Source organism: Salmo trutta, chromosome 32, assembly GCF_901001165.1.
Source record: "Salmo trutta chromosome 32, fSalTru1.1, whole genome shotgun sequence".
NCBI classification, from domain to species: domain Eukaryota; kingdom Metazoa; phylum Chordata; class Actinopteri; order Salmoniformes; family Salmonidae; genus Salmo; species Salmo trutta.
This window is the reverse complement of record NC_042988.1, coordinates 18,765,293-18,781,960: the sequence shown is the minus strand read 5'-3', so window position 1 is coordinate 18,781,960 and position 16,668 is coordinate 18,765,293. Positions and strand designations below refer to the sequence as shown.

The following is a 16,668-nucleotide window of genomic DNA, read 5'->3' as shown; positions in this document are numbered from 1 at the left end:
AGTAGGTTTCTGGTCGGACATGACAACTTTATAAGATGATGTTAGATTGGTGTGCTTATTGCTGTGATAATGGGTCGGTCTAAATGAGATCATTGGCATATAGAAAGGTCAACAGGGGGTGTAATTGTTTGAAGACTGTGTACCAAACCACACTCATAACTCCCTCTACTCTGCACAAAGTTCCTCAAAGGCCAACTTAGTTCCATAACTACATCATAAAGCTTTTTATATCTAGTCAATAATTGAAAACCAGCAGGATGGCAAGACCTGGCAAATCACTTCAGTATAACTCCCATTCTGACCAACTAACAGATGCTAATGCTGCTCACTTCACTCCCACATACTGTAGGCTTGTTCTGCCTTCTTCCCTGAGTCTAAGAGCTCGACTGTAAATCTGAAAGGAGTGACTGGGGTGCAACTCTGCATGGAGGAAATCTCCAAAAGTGAACTCAAGGACAAGAGGGGGCACGTCACTGAGACCCTACTTAAGGTGCAGCCACATCAGTCTCAGCGCCAGATAGGTTACTTTTCCAGCTCATAAAGCTGCTGTGTCTCCTCTGGAATCGGCCCACCTTAAAAAAACAACCTCTACCCTGCGAGTCCTCTTTGAGAGGTGGTGTCAGAGCAGGCCTTGGCAGGCTGAGGCGATCTGTTTGCCTTACTGGGCAGTTTAATGAGGTAATGTTTCAGGAGCAGGACAGCTAGCATACTGACGGAGCAGAGCAGAGGCCTCTGAGAACATCCTCAGGCGTCATCAGGTGCATTAGCATAATGCAGTTTAGATAAAGGATTGGGCTGATAATACATCTCTGATATGAAACACTGAAATATACACATAACAATATTTTTGATATGTTAAATTTAGTCAATGTCATTACCCCCATTTGATTACCTCGACTAACCTGTAGCACTGCACATTGACTAGGTAACCGGTACCCCCTGTACTATGGCCTCGTTATTGTTATGTAATCTTATTATGTTACTTTTTATTTTATATTTTAGTTTATTGAGGAAAAATTGTCTTTACTCTATTTCTTGAACTGCACTGTTGGTTAAGGGCTTGTAAGTAAGCATTTCACGTTAAGGTCTACACCTGTTGTATTCGGCGCATGTGACAAATGCAATTTGATTTGATTTGAAAAGCAAGCTGTTTTCAATCATGTAAAATGTTTCACTGAAATGTGAGTGAAAAGGATGTCAAGAGAAATGATCCCAACAGAGTAGTAGGATACTCACGTGCAAAGGATTGATTGGTCTTCACGATCTGTGGGAAAAAACAAAAAGACAGAGTCAGAATCAGCCTATTCCACTACAGATAATGTGCACACACACACACACACACACACACATAGGCCATTTCATGACATCCAGACAAGAAAGGAACACCTCCCATGCATTGTTTATGTCAACAGGAGTCCCCTGGCCTGCAGTGACAGTGGGGTCCTGCTCTGCCCCAGCAGACACTGAGGAGTGTGATCAGATCAGCCTTACAGCCCGTTCATAAAGACTCTAGCTGTATGAGAGACAGTCATGCTGTGTCAGGGTCAGATCTTAACACGTCTTTCATTTCAAAAGAGATTTCGATCCATAGCAGATTGGACATGCCTAGTCCTAAACTCTGAGGGCAGCCATGTAGACTACAATCCTAGGATCCACAGAGGACTGCTCTGACACCCTGGCTCTGTGGTTGAGGAGGTGCTTGATATTATCAAATCATGCCCTAATTTCATCCATATATTGAAAAACAAGATATTCAATATAACAGAACTACTAAAGTTGAACACCCAGTTACAGGGAAACCCAGATAAAAGCCGCCAATTTGGCAAGCGTCTTTCTCCATGCTGAAAGGCAAGTGTTTAATCTAGTAAACACAAGCAACGGATGAGATTAAAGAGTACTGGGCCTAAGTCTCAGATGTAGCTGGATATCACTGAGTGTATACAGGTGCTCTGAAACTAGTGCATAATACTGTTTCCATAACCTTTTATTCTGCCAACGGTGGTATGATCAGATCCCTAGCTAGCTACAATTGGGGGCGACTAAATGAAATCCATATTCCATTTAATTTGGAATGGCAAGCCAGACAAAATTAAACAGGCCTATTTATATAATGAATATGAATTCAGCGGGCATAAATTATTAAATAGTAAAGCATTAGACCTCTCACCAAAGGATTCAGTCATACAACAGGAATACTTAAATCCAAACTGGTTCTCTAGCAGATTAGCAGGAATAACTCACCCCATGTTCAAGAATGGCCTTTTTCCCTTTATTCAGATTACAACCTCTCACTTTCAGTTATTTGAAAATGAAATGATATCCAACATATCACTATTTTTAAAACAAGCCATAGAAAGTTGGTTGCAATTTCAGTTTAATCCACCAGAAAAAAACTGAACAAATATTACAACCAATATTATGGTTAAACTTAAATATACAAATTGATTAAAAAAACCTATATAACAAAACAAATTGTATGATCTTTGTAAATTATATCATTAATAGGCCTGGTGGAGTTGTCACACATGCAGGTAACAAAAATATCGGCTATAAATTACAACCAACTAATTGCAGCACTACCTCAAAAATGGAAGAGGAAAGTGGAAGGGGGAAAAAGTAAGGAACTTGTCTGTCGGCCCTGCATTAAAGAACAAACTTGGAAAGTTGTGATAAATATAAAAGTATATCAGTCTCATTTAAGGACCAAAAAATGTATTGACTGCTGTGCCATATAGATTGCAAAATAGTTCATGACACTTTGTTTATGTACTAATACACAAAATGACGCTGGATTAAAAAAAAGTTTTTCAATTTAAATTATTATACAACATTTTTGCAACCAATAGAATGTTATATATATATATAGGGGATACAACCATCCCAGCTCTACATATTTAGCTATAAAGAGATAGAATCATTAAATCATTTGTTTTGATACTGTCCATATGTAGCTTGTTTTTGGTCGCAGTTTCAGGAATGGCTGAAGAATTGCAACATTTACCTGGAGCTAAATCTGCAAATAGCACTGCTGGGTGATTTAAAAGTCATAGTCAATCCACCAATAATACAATAATACTCTTAGCAAAAAATGTTATCTTTAATTGACAATATGTAAAATCTATGAGAATAGAAAGGTTCAGAACTTTTGTGAAACATCACAGCTGAAAAATATATGGCATATATATATCAAAACTGGATGGTGTTCAGAGATAGATGGGAAGGATTGAGGGGAGCTGAAGGGTGGGACTAAAAATAACAAGATAACAAATGTAAACTATACTGTGCCAGTAAAATGTAAAAAGGTTCAGAATTTTTGTGAAACAGCACAGTTGAAAAATATATGGCAAATAGAAATAAAAACTGGATGGTCTTCAGAGATAGATGGGAGGGGTTTGGTATTGGATAGGACTAAAAACAAACAAAAGATAACTATTGTAAAATATACTATGTCCGTAAAATGTATAGTATGTATAAGCTGGAAGTAGAAGCCAAAGTGTTGTTGTCCATTTGTTTACTACAATTACGGGAGGGGTGGTAGGGTTATGAAAAATAATAAAGAAAAAAATAATATTTTTTTAAATACAAAAAATAAATGATATATTATATATATATATACTGCTCAAAAAAATAAAGGGAACACTAAAATAACACATCCTAGATCTGAATGAATTAAACAATCTTATTAAATACTTTTTTCTTTACATAGTTGAATGTGCTGACAACAAAATCACACAAAAATAATCAATGGAAATCCAATTTATCAACCCATGGAGGTCTGGATTTGGAGTCACACTCATAATTAAAGTGGAAAACCACACTACAGGCTGATCCAACTTTGATGTAATGTCCTTAAAACAAGTCAAAATGAGGCTCAGTAGTGTGTGTGGCCTCCATGTGCCTGTATGACCTCCCTACAACGCCTGGGCATGCTACTGATGAGGTGGCGGATGGTCTCCTGAGGGATCTCCTCCCAGACCTGGACAAAAGCATCCGCCAACTCCTGGACAGTCTGTGGTGCAACGTGGCGTTGGTGGATGGAGCGAGACATGATGTCCCAGATGTGCTCAATTGGATTCAAGTCTGGGGAACGGGCGGGCCAGTCCATAGCATCAATGCCTTCCTCTTGCAGGAACTGCTGACACACTCCAGCCACATGAGGTCTAGCATTGTCTTGCATTAGGAGGAACCCAGGGCCAACCGCACCAGCATATGGTCTCACCAGGGGTCTGAGGATCTCATCTCGGTACCTAATGGCAGTCAGGCTACCTCTGGCGAGCACATGGAGGGCTGTGCGGCCCCCCAAAGAAATGCCACCCCACACCATGACTGACCCACCGCCAAACCGGTCATGCTGGAGGATGTTGCAGGCAGCAGAACGTTCTCCACGGCGTCTCCAGACTCTGTCACGTCTGTCACATGTGCTCAGTGTGAACCTGCTTTCATCTGTGAAGAGCACAGGGCGCCAGTGGCGAATTTGCCAATCTTGGTGTTCTCTGGCAAATGCCAAACGTCCTGCACAGTGTTGGGCTGTAAGCACAACCGCCACCTGTGGACGTCGGGCCCTCATACCACCCTCATGGAGTCTGTTTCTGACCGTTTGAGCAGACACGCACATTTGTGGCCTGCTGGAGGTCATTTTGCAGGGCTCTGGCAGTGCTCCTCCTGCTCCTCCTTGCACAAAGGCGGAGGTAGCGGTCCTGCTGCTGGGTTGTAGCCCTCCTACGGCCTCCCCCATGTCTCCTGATGTACTGGCCTGTCTCCTGGTAGCGCCTCCATGCTCTGGACACTACGCTTACAGACACAGCAAACCTTCTTGCCACAGCTCACATTGATGTGCCATCCTGGATGAGCTGCACTACCTGAGCCACTTGTGTGGGTTGTAGACTCCGTTTCATGCTACCACTAGAGTGAAAGCACCGCCAGCATTCAAAAGTGACCAAAACATCAGCCAGGAAGCATAGGAACTGAGAAGTGGTCTGTGGTCCCCACCTGCAGAACCACTCCTTTATTGGGGGTGTCTTGCTAATTGCCTATAATTTCCACCTGTTGTCTATTCCATTTGCACAACAGCATGTGAAATTTATTGTCAATCAGTGTTGCTTCCTAAGTGGACAGTTTGATTTCACAGAAGTGTGATTGACTTGGAGTTACATTGTGTTGTTTAAGTGTTCCCTTTATTTTTTTGAGCAGTATATATATATATGGGGGGGATTGGAAATTATGCAGACAATTACATTGATGTAAACCAATATCTATCTACAATATTAAAACTGGTCCACCTGATCTAAAAGTCAATGTTCATATAGCCTAGAACAGGGCTCTCCAACCCTGCTCCTGGAGAGCCAGCGACTTGTAGGTTTTTGCTCCAACCCTAATCAAGTGCACCTGATTCTAATAATTAGCTGGTTGATAAGCTGAATCAGCGAGGTTACAACTGGGGTTGGAGTCAAAACCTACAGGACGGTAGTTCTCCAGGAACTGGGTCGGAGTAAAAACCTACAGGACGGTAGCTCTCCAGGAACAGGGTCGGAGTAAAAACCTACAGGACGGTAGGTCTCCAGGAACAGGGTCGGAGTAAAAACCTACAGGACAGTAGTTCTCCAGGAACAGGGTCGGAGTAAAAACCTACAGGACGGTAGCGCTCCAGGAACAGGGTCGGAGACACCTGGGTTAGAGGCATAGATAGAGACAGTTGCTAGATAGATCAGTGCTCTGTCAGAGAAATACCTGCTGCAGCTGCTGTCCTCATGATTCTCCTTCTGCCTCTCATTATTCACCGCCTCAGCCCACTCATGACTCAGCATCTATTCACCATCTCCTCTAACAAGAACCTGCACTGTGGACTGGACACACAGTAGACTGACTCTGATGAAGCTCTTTAGTGGGTGTTGTGGAGGCATGCCAGTTTGTCTGAGTGGCTATCAGCCCCAAAAATGTAATGGAACAGGACCTGTCGGAATGACGTGACAGGCACTCTCTCAACCCTTGAATGTATGGAAAATGTTATTTGGGGATAGGTGACATATTTGGGGACAGTTATTTGGGGATAGGTGACATAGCTGACATGACACAGTGACACCAGAAGGTATATCATCTGGAGGGATGTAACACACGGAGTCAACACAATGAGGGTCTCTGTGTAGGAAGTGATTTGAGTCCAGATGGAAACATCTTGTAATGTGGACAAACATCATAGCCACTGAGGCACCTCTGTGTTTGGATAACCTTTTCTCCTAAAATGCAGACAACATTCTGACGCTGGAAGGATGGAGTCCTCGACATTCATGTGGAAGAAGGAGAGGTTGTTTCATTTCCTGAGGAAATCCTCCAAACGTACCTTAAATTCCTAAACATCAATATCACTGGGAGGAATGACCCCTCCACTTATACCACCTCCTCTTACCACCTCCATCTATATCTAACCAGTATTGCTGTGCTCCCCAATCTCTGAATGGGTTTGATTTCACAACCCCACTGCTGCAGGTTACACTGATAAAGTTGGCTCTGTGTAGCCCCGGCATTACAGACAACCACGCTGTGAGTGGTCTCTGTCGCCAGCAGAGCGTATCCCCTCCACTGTCTGCTGAACCAGCAGCCTGCCTGACGCCCCTAAATCTACCCACCCTGGGGACGACGCTTTGAGCCAGGGAGAGAGTGGGATAGGGGTGAAGTGAGGACACACTGATTCTTTGTGTGCATGTGAATCATGAATAGCTAATGAATCCACTGAAATGTTTAAATGAGAAAGGCATGTTGTAAACTGTGAAAATTGACATGACAGCTACAGTGGATGGTTATAGATGAAACAGTTAGAGCACTCTCAGAAGGGATCAGAGGGACAAGAGCTTACTGTGTATGTGTTGGTTACAACTCTGGTCCTATAGCAACCCCCTCCCTCTCTGTGTCTCTGTCATAGCTCTGTCCTCACTCCCTAAAAGCTCATTGTGCCTCAGCTCCATTCAGACTCACCCTGGTGGCTCATGGTATGAGGTGTTGTCAGTGTGAGGTGGCCTGTGGAGGTCTGGGGGTGACTCAGCCACACTGAAGGTCACCATTGGATACCCTTTAAGGTCACTGTGTTTACCTTACCAGCCCCATGTCCCTCTGACTAGACTGGACAGCCACAGAGGGCAGCTGTCACTGCTGGACCCTGCGTCATGGGTACATTGCTCCCCAGCACAAGCCCATATTTGATCAGAAGATAAAGAGCTTACATGGTTTTATTAAGCCCACAGATCCGGGACTGTGACCTCATGACAGAATTGAACAATGAGTCCCAGGAACAAATATAACTCTACGGATGATCATCTTTAAACTCAAATGATGGTTGGAATGATAAATCGTTCATGTCGGTCACCTTTCATCAGAGGACTGACCTGAATGTCTACCAGGTGTTATAGGCGTGACCTTTTGTTATGTCACTATAGTGTGCACTGCTGCTGGTGACTAGTCACACTGATAAAGGACCATATCGTTGACCATATCGTTGAGCATATCGTTGAGCATATCGTTGAGCATATCGTTGAGCGCTCCTATTTCTCTGGCCTGAAACCCCACCTCTTTAAGGAATACCTGGGATAGGATAAAGTAATCCTTCTAACCCCCCCCCAAAAAAAATATATAGATGTACTATTGTAAAGTGGTTGATCCACTGGATATCATAAGGTGAATGCACCAATTTGTAAGTCGCTCTGGATAAGAGCGTCTGCTAAATGACGTAAATGTAAATGTGCTCTTTTTTCCCTCCCAGAGACACACTGTGTTTCTAGTCATACCTGACTATTGCTCTATTACAGACAACCTTTCCTCTGCCTCAGCCAACCCCAAAAGCTATTGCTCTCCAAATTGTATGCGTCTGATGAGAATAGCAAAACAGGACGGATGACCGATGGGTTGCTGAGTAGAACTGGCCAGGTTCCTGACTACACACCAGACTCCAGAGCTCCACAGGTCAAAGTTTGATTACTCTTCCTCTCCGTGACAGAGCTTTTCACTGGGTTTTCATGAGAATAACTTTCTATGAAACTCAGATGGTTATCATCCACGTCATGTTGATTTTCAACCAGACCTTGTAGCTGTGATCGCTTTGACTCGAAGCACCCAACACCAAGCTACATCAACTCAGATATACATGATTAGAATATGATTCACATCAGAGACCAATCGCGTTTTTCAAAATGGCAGCTGATTGTCGGTAGTCAGCGATAATGATGACCTCAGCCATTGATTCATCGATCCAGTCACTGATATAAAATGGTATGCTGGTCTCTACCTATTTCCTCTATTTTCTCTTGTTCTAATATTCTCTCCTTGACACCTGCCTTACTCCCTCTCCACTGATGAAGGGTTAGGTCTTCAAACTGTCATTTATCATCTTTAATTCTCTTCTAAAGCCAAATAAATAAATATAGAGGATATTGACTTAAATGACCCGTCTCTGTGGGCCATTTATCAAAAGGCATTTCACAATCAGAAACCTGAGGATTCATCACAGGCAGAGCACAGAGCCAGACACCCAATAAGCTGAAGTCATTCTGTAATACATATCAAAGCCTGATTCTCTATGGCTCATATGATCTCCACGTTCTCAGAAAGCACACTAGCTAACAGTCATTATGTGAATGTGGAAAGTTTGCTTTATTACATAGGGTGGATACTTTATACCTACCATGAAATCATTCATTTAGTACGCATTGTGTTATTATACTCACTATGGGGCTAATAATGATATTATCCAAATCTTATCATATGAAAGAGAAATCTATTGGCTCCATACATTCATATCAATCAACTAACTGATCCAAACCCATTGCCTGGTGAAGTGAGCCAGTCTCTCCTCCATTCTCTCTTGTTTCCATGCACAGAGGGCTGTCTGACTGTACCCATCTGTTCTGCCCATATACGCTCTGTCCCTGGCCGTTTCCTAGATGACCAGTTTCACATACCCTGGGCGGGGCCAATGAAATTTGTTCTACCAATTTCACACTCTATTGGCTCATCTCTCTCCCTCTGTCCTGACTGTTGCTCTCATCTCTTATTCTCTCTGTCCTCTGACAGAGTCCTTCTCTCCCTCTCCCTCTGCAGCCATGGCACAGAGCCAATGTATTACTCAGATTATTCAGAAATAAAACAAAAGCGCTTTTGCGACCCACAGGTCCTTGATTTGATCGATTAATCAGCAATTCCAGCACAGTTTTTGTATCCTCCCAATGAAGTAACAAGCCACCATTATCCTGGGCCTAACAAGAGAACAGGGTCAAATCAGTCAATACATTCATCAAGCTGTGAGTGAAGTAATTGCAGGACTACTGAAAACCCCTTTCTGAAGGCTCAGGAAGGCTGCTCTCAGTACAATCAAGCTGGCAGTCTCCTGCCATCAATTCAGAGTGAACAGTTCCCTATAACCAGGGGAGAACCTATACCCCTACCAACGAAATACAACAGTTCAGATAATGATTGGGCAGACACAAACATGTCCTTGGCCTTGTTGTCTGTTGCTCCACACAGCATGCAACAACTACGGGAATGAAAGAGATGGAAGGTGGCACATATAAACAACAACGCATCTAGGTCTACATCTAGGTCTACATCGAGGTCTACATCTAGGTCTACATCTAGGTCTACATCTAGGTCTACATCGAGGTCTACATCTACGTCTACATCTAGGTCTACATCGAGGTCTACATCGAGGTCTACATCTAGGTCTACATCGAGGTCTACATCGAGGTCTACATCTAGGTCTACATCGAGGTCTACATCGAGGTCTACATCTAGGTCTACATCTAGGTCTACATCGAGGTCTACATCTAGGTCTACATCTAGGTCTACATCGAGGTCTACATCGAGGTCTACATCTACGTCTACATCTAGGTCTACATCGAGGTCTACATCTAGGTCTACATTGAGGTCTACATCGAGGTCTACATCTAGGTCTACATCGAGGTCTACATCTAGGTCTACATCGAGGTCTACATCTAGGTCTACATCTAGGACTACATCTGGGTCTACATCGAGGTCTACATCTAGGTCTACATCGAGGTCTACATCTAGGTCTACATCTAGGACTACATCTAGGACTACATCTAGGTCTTCATCGAGGTCTACATCTAGGTCTACATCGAGGTCTACATCTAGGTCTACATCGAGGTCTACATCTAGGTCTACATCTAGGTCTACATCTAGGTCTACATCGAGGTCTACATCTAGGTCTACATCTAGGTCTACATCTAGGTTTACATCGAAGTCTACATCTAGGTCTACATCGAGGTCTACATCTAGGTCAACATCGAGGTCTACATCGAGGTCTACATCTAGATCTACATCGAGGTCTACATCGAGGTCTACATGGAGGTCTACATCTAGGTCTACATCAAGGTCTACATCGAGGTCTACATCTAGGTCTACATCTAGGTCTACATCGAGGTCTACATCGAGGTCTACATCGAGGTCTACATCTAGGTCTACATCTAGGTCTACATAGACAAACAACCCTCTCCTCGTGTCCCCCCTGGGCCACGCGGCAGGAGACAGACTGGGGATCCGTTTTCCACTAATAATTTATTCCCCAGACGGATTAATCTACTCATTCCACACATTCCAGACCCCCCTCAGGCCACCCCTTTTACCCCCTCAACCTCTCCCCTCCTCCCTCAACTAGCCCCCTGATCTCTCAACATTCCCATCTATTCCCCAAAATATGTCCAAGCCTCCCTAACCTTGAAACGTAGGGGTACAGTGGAGCCCAAGTATGGATTGTAGCCTACTCCATTCCACTCTTCCTGCTGGACCACTCCAAATTCAAACAAGTCAAAGAGGCAGAGAAAATAATGGTTTTATTCTGACCTCATGGAGTCTGTAGTTAGTGAAATATGATCAAAGACTAGGGGAGGCAGGGTGAGAGCTGGTATGAGAAAACAGCCTCACCACCACTTCAACTGGATACAACACTCTTTTTCCACATCCTTCTTCCTGCTCTCTAAATTAGCTTCATAAAAGAAGTCATAAAACCCCAACAAATGCAGTGCTAATTCTAGAGCCATGGTTACCACTTAGCACACATCAGAAATCCTGAGTGATGGCCAGTATTCCCCATACACTCTAAGGGTATATCACTACCCAGGCCTACCCACCCTGTACACAGACACAGACACAGACACAGACACTCATCAGTCATAGTAGAGCAGAGGCATGGATCATCAACTGGGTGGGACTGGTCATTAGAGCACTAGCAATAGAAAGAGCTGTGGCCTGTTACTCATATAGAGCAGTCAGGATGGATTCCAGGGGTACTTAAAGCCGGAGGAACAAAAGCCTGAGTGTCTGTGTGAGAGAGTGTGAGGTCCCTGCCATGTCTGGGGTTTCTCACTGCTGTATTGTCAATGCTGCGATGCAGGGAGCCTAGCCCAATCTCAATACCCCCTCCACACACACACACACTCTCTCAAACACAAAACACACACACCCGCCAGACTGCATTCTCAGACGGGTGAACTGGTAAACACACAATTAGATCTGGCCAGTCCTCTCTGTACCTGCTCTGTGTAACTGTCACCTCTGGGCTTCTGAGCTGTTATGATAACCCACACTAACACTGTGGAGTGCTGCTGCTGAGAGGACTGGGCCAGAGGGAGAGGCCGACATGCACCGTTCACTAAAGCAGTCACAACACAGTATGACTCTTCCTTCGTCAGAGGGGGATTCTGGTCATATATCCTGGTGGTAATGAAGAGCTCGCCTGATGAATGTTGTAATGGAGACTGGGATTTTTTCTCTCCTTTTTTAAACGTATTTGACCAGGTTTTGTCTCATTAAAATACCTACAAAGTGATACTTTGAGACTAGTTTGACACAAAGCTGAGTGTGTCAGATCAGAAGAAGACCTTCCGGTTCTGCCAGCTAGCAGTGCATTGTGGGCTGCAGTCAGTAATCAGTTATGACTGTTGGAATTCGGATGACCATGGTTCCCCTCACCATCAACGCTGGGGTTCTGGGGCGAGGACATTCCTGTGATGTCACAGAGGGTGGCCAGGCTTCCTGGCCCACAGCAACTGGTAGGGGTAAAGGGGAGGAGGTGAGGGGGCAGAGAGGGGGGGAGCTGTAGACTGCACCCTTCAAGGCCATGGAAACCCACAGACAGTAATAGATAGAGAGCAGCGTGGTGGGCCAGACTTGGGCATGCAGTGGGCAAGGTAGGATGGCGTCAATCAACTCGGATACACAGATGAGGGCATTCTAGATGTGGCATTGTAGGCCGGAATGGAATGTGTTGCAGTGACTACTGTAGCTACAATAATAGCTTCCCATCCTATGAGAGAGAGTACTTTTTTGGTTTGACTCAATTACAGTGGAAATTGAGATCATTGACAGGAATGGAATAAGGGTCAGATAGAAGGTGATTACTGTTCCCTATCTAGTGGATATGACAGGGGAGGGTGTGTGAAGTGACCAGTGGGACTAGGGGGAGAGAGAGAGGAGATAGATCCTGCACATTAAAGGAAGGAAGTCATTGTCCTGCCACACACCTAGCGAGGCTTCCTTCCTCCCACACCTAAGCCTGTTGACCCCCACAGAGGGTATCAGCCTCACACACACACACACACACACACACACACACACACACACACACACACACACACACACACACACACACACACACACACACACACACACACACACACACACACACACACACACACAACAGCAAGACTCAATGTTCCTTTTGGTTCACTAAACCCATTGCCCTGACAGACATCCAGCAGCACCAAAATAGCAGGAGATACACACTCGTATTCTCAATGCTTAGGCTAGTCACTATAGAGAGGGGGAGCCACCCTGCCCTGCTCCTGATACAGTCCCTGTTCAGACCCAATCCCTACGTCTGATACAGCTCATCCCTGTTTGGACCCATTCACTAACTCACAACAGAAAGCCATCACTGATTTAAACACGGATGCACCTCATGCTGTTTAGAACGCAGTCACCTGTAAAACAGACTGTTACTTATCCAAACTCTTACCTACAGAGAGCCTAGTCTCGCAGAGCCCCACCCTACAGTCATCACTGTGAGAACTACAGAATGACTCAAACCTGTCTCCACTCTTAAATATGCTGAAAACAGGTTGAGTCCGAGCATAGAACACCTGCTGCCATCAGGGGTAATACTGTACACCCAGGTTGTTGATCTGAATTCCTTGAATTGCAGCTTCAGATATTCCAAGGGATTTATTCCAGTGTACCATGAGGCAATCATGCAGTCCAGTCCTGTCCGTACATATCTACATTCTAAGTGTGTAGTCACTGCTACATTCTCCAGACAGCGATCCAAACACTCCCTGCTTCCACAGAGACCCTCCATGTCAGAATATATCACATTACCAAGTGACCTGGTTGTCAGTGTTCATCTGCCCACTTTCCATGTATGACACTTTCAAATAGACGTATCCCATGCTCTCATTTTATGGAGCATATTTACATTCAGGCACTGCTGCTACTTTATCCAGACAATCCAGGCAGTTTCCCACATTTCCCCTCTCCCCAGAGGTCCACTAAATGTGTATTTGTTGGAAAGAGTTGGTTGTGTACTGTCCGACATGTCCCTCCTTTCCCTCCACAGTGGCTGGTGGCAGCTCCAAGGAGGGAGGGAATGAGTGAGGGGCAGTAGCTTCAGGTAACCTCATCTCCCTGGCTCAGACTGCAGCTATCTCAGCTATGTGTGACCAATGAAAACACTTCTAGACAGTTGACGGTGGTTCTTGCTCTTCACCCACCCACCCACCCAGCACCATGTCTCCAGTGGTGCCCTGCATGCCCAGACCGTGAGTGGATTAGTGGCATTGTGTGGCCACCCAAGACACAGGCCCCAGTAAAAGATTGGACAGACCTGCAGCGCTGGGGAAGCTGCCATTATACCTATGGAAAAAACACATGAATTTCACATGAAGTGTTCCAAAACATATTTCCATGTGATCTTATGTGAAGTTAATACGATAACGTGACAACATGTGATAACATGAAACTACACTTGAAAACATGTGATCACGTGAAGTTTTCCAAAATACATGTTTTCACATTAATACACGTGAAATTTCATGTAAAATCATGTGATTTTCCACATGTGAAATCATGTGTTTTTTCTGTAAGGGTACTTATAACAGCCCCATAACCTCTAAAATATACAGCAATAAAGCACCTATGATAATAATTTATTTCATAACAGGACTGTCATTCATAGCCATGCATGTATGTTGAGAAAACTCCCCACATCGTCAGGGGCTTTCATGGGGTCTCCATTCAACCCCGGTCTGTAATCTCAGACTCTGCTCCCTCCCACCAGTGAAACCTCTAAAAACCAGTGAACTGAGGATAACATGTTCATGTCTCTGGTTTATTAAGGGTGCATTCTTTCTCCCTATTGGAGAGACTCAACAGTTCATGGCTGTCTGAGATCAGAGATCTATGACAACACCCCGCCAACAGAAATACCATTTTATACTGAATGAACTCCACAGCTGTCTGCCATTAGGGGGGAGCATCTGCCAACATGTGTCTATATGAGTGGGATTGTGTGTGTGTTGTCTATATGAGTGGGATTGTGTGTGTGTTGTCTATATGAGTGGGATTGTGTGTGTGTACACTGCCATTTGTCTGAAACTCTAGTACATCCACCAAAGAACACAGAGTTATTTTCACTACAGAGAGAGGGTCCCTAACAGACACACCCCTATCTCCCCTGGGGTGCCCCCCTTCTACCATACCCCCGTCCCGCCTGGCCCTTCACACCTGTGCTGTCACTCAGACCTGACCTCTTCCCTGCAGTCAACCCTCTCTGCCCCAACACAAGGCCCCCTTTTCCCAGGGAAGAGCCCTGTCGGTCCGGGCCTCTCCATACTGCACCCTGGCCCCTTCTCCAGGCAACACAAAGCCCCCATTGTGAGCCACAATACAGGTCGCCCCATTTCTCTCCCGTCTGCTCTGGAGTGCAGGAGCACGTCCAGACCTACATGTCAGCAGCAGGGCGTGCTTCAGACGAGGGGTCAGAGCAGAGAGAGGGAGCCTCGTCTGTAGCAGTTCCTGAGACTAAAACATGTGTCGGAGAGAGACAGAGAGTGTCAAACACAAACAAACGACCTGAGGAAAGGGCTACAGCCCATAATAAGCACCTAGAACTATTCAAGCTCTGCTCCTGCTGACGGCTTAGGTGCAGTGAGGCCTCGGTACGGTTCGGTTGACTAACCCCTGACTGAAGCCAGAGGGACAGAGACAGGGACGCTGTTACTGTAGGGGAGAAGAGAATGGGACTGGAGAGAGAGAGAGAGAGGGTGATTGGTTGAGGCAGAAGAGAGACTGATGAATGGTCTGTGAACCTTCCATAGCAATGCTAGAGCCATAGTCTGGGCTGAAGTCAGAACACAGACATTCCACACACTTGTCCTCCTGTGTTCTCCTCACAAAGGAGGAAAAGGAAGGAAACACATTCGGGAAAGAGATCGCACAAAGCCACCCGGTCGTATTTTTCAGTTAACAGTGCCGTAAGTGAAAGGGTCCCAGAAAAGCCCTGGCGGGATGAGTGGAATTTTTCCTTCAATGTCCTCCGAGCCAGAACATTTTGGAGAGAAGGGGAAAAAGACAGAACAAAATAAGGAACGAAAGAAAATAAGAGTGGAAATGAGATTTTCTTCTCCTCTCAGGAACTGGACAGAGAGCCATTACAGAACAGTGGGGGATCCTTAACAGCCTGAAATGGCTTTTGAAACATCAATAGAGGCAGTCTTTCCACTCCCAAATGAATTAATCTGTATCATCTGTATAACACACTGTAAGCACTACGCAGATCAATAGTTATTCAACTGTGCAATATACAAGATACTGTCAATATAAGGTCAGCTACTCAGAAAGTGAGTAACACTGTAACTCCTCTGTGTGATGTGCCAGTGCGGGAATGTTATTTTGGTCACACTCATATCCATAGTGAGGCATCCCTCTTCAGGCAGCCGGACAGTCTGCACTCCGCAGTGATCTGAGGGCCACGACACTACCACGATGACTCAGTACTTAGCATGTTGCGGATCGCTAAGACAAGGGATGACCTCATTCCACAGTAGACCCCCTAGGGAGTGTACACAATGACCACCATGTGGCAGGACTGGGGGCAGTGGGGCAATGAGGGGGGTAGATTTGACATGGGGCCCCAATTCAAACACCTCGCATGTTGAAACTGAAAGGCAGGCTGGCCACAATGGGTGAGTGCTCTGTGCAGGGACTTAGCCTATATTTAGTTCATGGAAAGTATGATGAGGGAGGGGGGTGATTGGTCACAAGGGTTTCATGGCTATCACTGGTTAAGACACCATAATGTATGTGTGGATGGGGTGGGGGTCACAAAAGGAAGTGAGTGATGAGACGTTGGGTGAGGTGGGGGGACAGAGGTGTTGGAGTTGGACCAACCAGTAAAGCACTTGACCTACTGTATACGTGTGGCCACTGGCCAATATCATAACACAAATGCTCATTAGAACTAAGAAGCAGGAAGGATTACTGCTCATCGCTTCAAGCTCTGGCTAAAAAAACTACAGACACAGAAAGTACCAGTCAAAAGTTAGGACACAGCTACTCATTCCAGGGTTTTTCTTGATTTTGAATATTTTCTACATTGTAGAATAATAGTGAAGA

At 45.0% G+C, this 16,668-nt stretch overlaps 1 protein-coding gene across 4 annotated transcripts in view; it reads right to left on the bottom strand.

Annotated features, from left to right (window-relative positions):
• Positions 1-16,668, bottom strand: part of LOC115170531 (myosin-10) — a 67,736-nt gene that overhangs the window by 27,490 nt on the left and 23,578 nt on the right. For all 4 annotated transcript variants that reach the window (XM_029726747.1, XM_029726749.1, XM_029726748.1 and 1 more), the window contains exon 4: positions 1,237-1,264. In XM_029726747.1, the coding sequence (XP_029582607.1) occupies positions 1,237-1,264 (28 nt within the window). The remainder of the gene's footprint in view (positions 1-1,236; positions 1,265-16,668) is intronic.